Source organism: Passer domesticus, chromosome 4 (assembly GCF_036417665.1).
Source record: "Passer domesticus isolate bPasDom1 chromosome 4, bPasDom1.hap1, whole genome shotgun sequence".
Taxonomy (NCBI): Eukaryota; Metazoa; Chordata; class Aves; order Passeriformes; family Passeridae; genus Passer; species Passer domesticus.
In genome coordinates, this window is record NC_087477.1 from 83,639,464 (window position 1) to 83,646,193 (window position 6,730).

A 6,730-nucleotide genomic window follows, 5' to 3' on the forward strand; every position below is an offset into this window, starting at 1 on the left:
GCAGCGGGGATGCAGCCCGCGGGAAGCGCCCGGCTCCCCGCGGCCAGCACCTCCATGCCAGGCAGGCCCTGGGGAAGGAGGAGGAGGAGGAGGAGGGAGGAGGGTGGCGGCTGCGGGGTGGGGGGAGGAGGAGGAGGAGGCGGCGGAGGAGGAGGAGGAGGAAGGAAGGCGAGGCTGAAGGCCCCGGCGGGGTGCTGGGAGGGCTCTGGGCACGCCGGGGATGGCGCTCCCCGGGGCGCTGGGGCTCAGCGCGGGCTGGGCACGGCGGGCGAGGGAGGATGCAGCGATGGAGGGAGGCGGAGGGCGAGCGCAGGCAGCCGCCTCCTCCCCTGCAGCCGGAGCCGGGCCCTCCCGCACAGCTCCCTCTGCCTGTGTGCCCACCAACACGGCGGCCACGGCAGCCCCCGGCCCCCTGTCCCACCGCCCCGGCAGCTCCCGGCCGGGATCCCCCCGAGCATCCTGCCCGGGATGCAGGGCCGGGTGTGGGACCAGCCTGGGCTGCCCCTGCCCCGAGCCGGGCTGGACACAGGTGCCAGGACACGGGCTTGGCCCCAGGACAGTCCCTGATCATCCTGTCCTCATCCCTGCCTTGATCCTGATTGAGTTCCGAGTATTCTGTCTTGGTCCTGATTGTCCCTGAGCACCCTGGCTTTGTCCCTGGCTGGGGCCTGAGCTGGTCCTTGTTCATCCTGGCTTTGTCCCTGCCGTGGTCCTGGTCCAGTCCCGAGTACCTGGCGTGGTTCCCAGCCTGGTCCTGCCCCGGTGTGGTCCCCAGGCTGTCCCCAAGCCCCTGCTCTGGTCCCAGTCCAGTCACGCTGGGATCAGCCTGAGCTGGTTCCCAGCCTGGTCCTGCTCTGGTCCAAGGCTGCCCTGCTTAATCCCTGCCTTGGTCCTGAGTCCCTGAGCACCCACTGCTGGGCCCTGGCTCCATCCCCACATGGTCCCTGAGCTTTAAGCCTGGCTTGATCCTGATCCAGCTCCTGGTGCCTGTGCCAAAGGCATCTGGAACTGCAGTGTTCCCTCTCTGGGGTGGGCACAGGGGGGATGGCAGCGCCAGGCCCAGGGTGCTGCTGACACGGGGGCAGAGGGGTGGCTCTGGGGCGGCTCTGGGGTGGCTCTGGGGGTCTCCCATCCCTCCCACGTCCCTGGCAGCGCTGGCTGGAGGAGCAGAGGCCCAAGGCTGGAGCGGTGCCCTGCAGAGTTCCAGGCTCACATCAATTATGGATGCATTCCTGAGGGGTATTAATCAGGGCCTCCTGCATCATTCATGGCCAGCGGTGAGGGAGAGCTGGGCTCTGCTGCCCCGGGGAGCTGGCATCCCCAGAGAGGGGCCAGCCCAGCCCTCCCCAAGGAAACCTGGGCCCCTTATTGGCCATGAGAGCTGGGCTGCCCCCCAGAAAAGGTTTTCCTGTGTGCCTGGGGTCACCTGCACCCCTTGGAGTGGTTCTGGCTCAGGGCTGGGCGCCCACGCACTGGGAGGGGTCACCCGAGGGTCTCGGGGTGTGAGATTTTAGGGGCACATCTGAGGGGAAGTTTGGGATTTCCCCCTCAGCCAGGTTTCCTTCTGGCCCCTTCCCCCATCCCATCTCTGCTACCAGCCCCCCATCTCCTGCCCAGCTCCCATCCCAACTCCACAGGGTCCCCACAGCCCCTGGAAGCTCAGATTCTGCTGTGACCCCCGGGACTCTGGGTTGGCTGGGATTACTGGGACACTGGGTTCCTCTGGGATTACTGGGACCCTGGATTTTCTGGGATTACTGGGACCCTGGGTTCTTCTGGGACCCCTGGGACCCTGGATTTTCTGGGATTACTGGTGTCTAGCTCTGGAATGCTGCAGCCCACATGTTGCCAAAGGGCTGAGGGAATAGCACAGGGTTACCCCTCTCTCCTGCATAATCTGGCTGGGGGCAGATCCCCTCTCCAGGGCTGCAGGAGGAGGCAAAATCCATCAAAAAAGGAAAGCAGACTGCAGCTGTGCCCTTTTCTGCCTCTGCCAGCAAAGGAGCATCGCCCCTCAATCACCCGAGCATCCATGACAATGCCCGGGCACCGCTGCCTCCTTCCACGGGCACCTCCTCCTGATTACCGAGAGCGAGGCGTGCCCGAGCCCAGCACCTCCCCTGGAAGGACGGGATTTTGGGATTTCGTGATTGTGACTGATTTTCAGCCACCGGAGGAGGGCGGTTCTTCCAGGGAGGAACATTCCTGGCTGCAGCAGCGCCTCCTGTGCCGCTCCCAGGAGAGGGAACCAGCATCCCTGCGCCATCTGAAATCCCAAAAGGGAGGGATAGACAGCCTCCCTTTGTGCAGGGTCCCCATCCTGCCTGGATCTCCAGCCCTGGGGCTGAGCCAGGCTGGAACTGGGGAACGGGAACCTCACCCCATTTCCTGAGGGTGAATGAAGTGTGGGACACCCACCTCCCACCGGGAGCCAGGATCTGCAATGGGGGCTCTGGGCTGGGCTTTGGGGGCCCCGCGGGAGAGGGGCAGATTCCTGCAGGACCCAGATCCATCAGGACAGCCCCAGAACCACCTCCTGTGTCTGGGGGGACACCCAGCACAGGGAGCAGGGATCCCTGCCCTGCCCCAGGATGGAGCCCTCCCCCGGGATGAGCCCCACCTGGGGCTTGGGGACGCTCTGGAGCTGCATTTATGGATTTTTTCTCCCTGCTAATTATGGAAGCACCTTTTTTTCCCCCCAAAATGCAACAGCAGAGGTCAGAACCCCAACGGAAATACAGGATGGAAAGGCAGAGAGCAACCTCAGCGAGGGCTTGGATCAGCTCAAATCTTTAATTAGAAAAATAGACACGAATCTGAAATATTCCTGATAGAGGCCTTTTCTTTTTACAAACATAATAATAATAATAATAATAATAATAATAATAATAATAATAATGAAATCACCTTTCCCAAGGGTCTGTTAGCACCGGTGGCCAGAGCCTGGTGGGGTCTGGAGAAGGGACAGGAGCAGCCGCAGCCCCGGAGAATCTCCAGGCAGGAACATCCTGGGAAGTGCTGGCTGGGGAAAGCACAGCCGGGCGCTCCAGCGCACCCACCGCCGTGGTGATTTCTGTCTGTCTGTCCGTCTGTCCGGGGGCTCTGCTCTCCCCTCCTGGGAGCAGCAGCCGTGGATGGCTCAGTCCCGCGGGCCGGGCTGCCCTCGCCATCCCGCCGGGATCGCCTCGCCTCCCGCGGGCCCCGGCGCCCGGCACGGCCCCGGCTCTCCCTGAGGCGCTCGGGGGACTCGGGAAACGCCGCCTGGCAGCGCCCGGGCCGCGGCTCAGAGCGCGCCGAAGGAGAGCCCCACGGAGAAGAACCCCAGCCCCTTGAGCTTCTCCTCGCTGCGCGCCTTCTGCTTGAGGTGCACCTTGCTGTGGCGCTTCTTCTCGTCGCTGCGGGCGAAGCGGCGGCCGCAGGTGTCGCAGGAGAAGGGCTTCTCGCCCGTGTGCGTGCGGATGTGCGTGGTGAGGTGGTCGCTGCGGCTGAAGTTGCGCAGGCAGATGCGGCACTGGAAGGGCTTGTGGCCCGTGTGGATGCGCAGGTGCCGGTTGAGCTCGTCGGAGCGGGCGAAGCTGCGGATGCAGCTCTCCACCGGGCAGGCGAACGCCTTCTCGTGGGGCTTGGGGCAGAAGCACTTGGAGGAGCACTTGCTGCGCCGCGCCTTCTTCTTGGGCTCGGGCAGCGCCGGGGGCGCGGGGGGCAGCAGGGCGGGCAGCGCCGAGGCCGCGGCCTGGCCCAGGAAGTCCGTGGGGGGCACGGAGGGAGAGGGGTGAGCATGGAGCAGCTCGGCAGAGCCCAGCAGGCCCGGCAGCACCTCGGCCTGGGCCAAGGAGGCCTCGAAGTCCGGCAGCAGCGGCCCGGGGAGGCTGTGGATCTTGCCGTCGGCGAAGTCCCCGCGGGCCGGGAAGTTCTCTGGCTCGCAGCCGAAGCCCAGATGGGCTCCAAAGCAGGCGGCCTCCTCCGCCAGGCTGCCGAGCTCGGGCTGGCAGCTGACGGACAAGGCGCTCTCCATCTTGGAGCCCAGCGGGGGGAACAGCCCCGGGCCGCCGTCGGTGCCCGGGAAGCCCTCGGCAGAGTGGAAGGCGGCGGGCAGGTAGGCCTGCTGCTGCTGCTGCTGCTGCTGCTGCTGCTGGGAGATGGGCTCCCACTGGGCACAGGCCGCCTTGAACTTGTCCAGGGGCGGGGAGCCGGAGGACAGCTTGACGTCCTGCTTGCTGTCCAGGAGCTTGGGCTGGAAGAAGCACTGGGAGGTGCTGCCCGGCAGGGGCTGCGCGCCCTCGGCCGCGGGGAAGGCGCCGTAGCTCGGCTCCGGGAACGGCGCCGGGCTGGACCCGCTCATCTCGGGCTGGCACGGCGGGTACAGCTCCAGCTGGCCCTGAGCCACCTCGGGACAGGGGTACAGAGCGTCCAGGTGCCTCTGGTGGCCCTCGGAGGAGGCGAAGGGGGAGATGCCCAGGATGCCCGACATCAGGTTGAAGAGGGATTCCTGGTCCTGCGGGTGCTCCGGCACCGCCTTGATGAAGAAGCTGCCGGTGTAGCTGAGGGAGGGGGAGGGCTGGCTGCCCAGCAGGGAGTAATCCACGGCCCCGCCGCTGCCGGGGACACCCAGCAGCTCACCTGGGAAGCAGAGGAGACGGCGGTGAGAGGCTGGAGGGGCGCGGGGCCGGGGGCGGGATGCGGGGAGCAGCGGGAGCTGTTGCGTCACCGCGAGGTCTCCGTCCCCGACACGGCACAGGCAGCCCTGGCACTCACCCCCTCCCCCCCGGGACCCTCAGCACCCCCGCCCCGAGCTGGGGGAATGCTGCAGCCCCGGCCGGAGCGGGGGAACGATCCCCGTTCCTGGCTGCAGCGACCGCTCCCAGCGGGGTCCCTCGTCCCTGCCCGCTCCCGCCCGCCCTTACCTCCGAGGAAATCGGCCTCTGCCAGAAGTTGCTGCTCAGGCTGCCCCAAGCCCTGCAGCTCTCCGGTTTTCATCTCGCAGCTCTCCTCGTACTTGGAGTAAAGCGGATCCGGGCAGGAGAAATCCACAACGTTGAGCATCTTCCCTGGGGACGCGGCCGGAGCAGGGGGGCCGGGCTGGGGCGAGCCGGGGATGCCCGGGATGAGCCGGGGGATGCCCGGGGAGAGCCGCTGGGTGCTCGGGGGCCGGGCGGGCGCTGCTCCAGGCGAGCCCGGGGATGCCCGGGGCGAGCCCGGGACGAGCGGGGACCGCCCGGGATGCCCGCAGCGATCCGAGGGACGCTCGGGGATGAGCCGGGCCACGCTCGGGGGGCCCGCACCGCTGCGGGGGACGCTCGGGGCAGGTGCCGGGGACTCTGGGGGTGATGCTGTGGGGTGCTCGGGGCGGGGCGGGGGCGCTGCGGGGGCAGGGCCGGGGCGGGGGGCGCAGGCAGGGCCCGGCGGCGGCGCAGCCCGAGCGGACACCCGGAGCTCCCTCCCCGCCGCCCCCTTTATAGCGGGAGCGGGGCTGCTCCGACCTTCCGCCGCAGCCATTTCTGGAGTCCCCAGTGAGGCTGCCGTGACGTAAATGCCCATACATGGACTCAGGATGTAGGCTAGGGAGTCCCAATAAGGAAATCTCTCCCGTGACGCGATGCCCCTTCCCTCCCCCTTCCCTCCTCCCCTCCCCCTTTTCTCTCGCTCTGTTTTTCATTCCCCCCCCCCTTCCTTTTCTCTTTTTAACTAATAATCGCGATATTTTTAACAAATCTCTGCCGCTGCGTGCGCGCGTGTGCCCAGCATCCCCTCCCGCGGGTGTGCCCAGCATCCCCCCGGTGTGCCCAGCATCCCCCCGGGTGTGCCCAGCATCCCCCCGGTGTGCCCAGCATCCCCCCGGGTGTGCACACAGATCCCCCCGGTGTGCCCAGCATCCCCCCTAGGGTGTGCCCAGCATCCCCCCCAGGGTGTGCCCAGCATCCCCCCGGTGTGCCCAGCATCCCCCCGGTGTGCCCAGCATCCCCCCAGGGTGTGCCCAGCATCCCCTCCCGCGGGTGTGCCCAGCATCCCCCCAGGGTGTGCCCAGCATCCCCCCGGTGTGCCCAGCATCCCCCCGGGTGTGCCCAGCATCCCCCCGGGTGTGCACACGCGTGTGCAAGCGCGGCTGTGCAGGAGCGAGCCCGGCTCGCAGCCTCGGCTGCCGTCGCTCCTCTCCCGGGTTTGCCTCTCCCCGGGCGCCCCTTCCCCCGCGCTGTTTTTTCCCCCGAATGCCTCGTGTGGCTCCTGCTCCTTCCAGGGGCTCCAGAGGCGCCGTGTTTGCTGTCGCTGCCCCGTCCCTGCCCTGCTCCGCTCTCCCGGCCGGCTTTTGGGATTTTGGGTGTTTCTGCCGGGGTGCCGCGCTGCTGCTGCGGAGCGGGGCGTGGGTCCGCTCCTGCGGCCGGAGGAGAAGGCGCAGAGCCCGGAGCGGGGCTGGGGAGGGCATCCATCCTGCGAACCCCCCGTCTCCCGGGAAAGCTTTCGGAGCCCCTCCTGGCAGCGCCTCCAGCCCAGCATCCTCCGCCCGTGCCGGGATGAAGGCTCCTGCCCTGCCCTCGGGGATCCCCAGCGCGCTTGGAGCCGGTCCGGGACGGGCAGGGCTGCTCTGGGGAGGGCGCTGCCACCGGCCCGGGGCGGGCAGGGGAAGGTTTGCTCTGCCATTTCGGCCGCTGGGCCCAAACCCGCTGTGAGGGATGCTCAGACAAATATTGGGGTGTCACCCCCTGCTCACACAGCAGCTCAGGTGAGCTGGGTG

General features: G+C 67.7%; 1 protein-coding gene across 1 annotated transcript; it reads right to left on the reverse strand.

The window, feature by feature from the left end:
- Positions 1-2,830: 2,830 nt before the first annotated feature.
- EGR4 (early growth response 4) lies at positions 2,831-5,666 on the reverse strand. The gene is made up of 2 exons (XM_064419186.1): positions 4,905-5,666; positions 2,831-4,620 (listed from the first exon to the last, which is right to left on the reverse strand). The coding sequence occupies exons 1-2, from the start codon at positions 5,536-5,538 to the stop codon at positions 3,284-3,286; spliced, it is 1,971 nt and encodes a 656-aa protein (XP_064275256.1). The 5' UTR covers positions 5,539-5,666; the 3' UTR covers positions 2,831-3,283.
- Between the last annotated feature and the right edge of the window lie 1,064 nt (positions 5,667-6,730).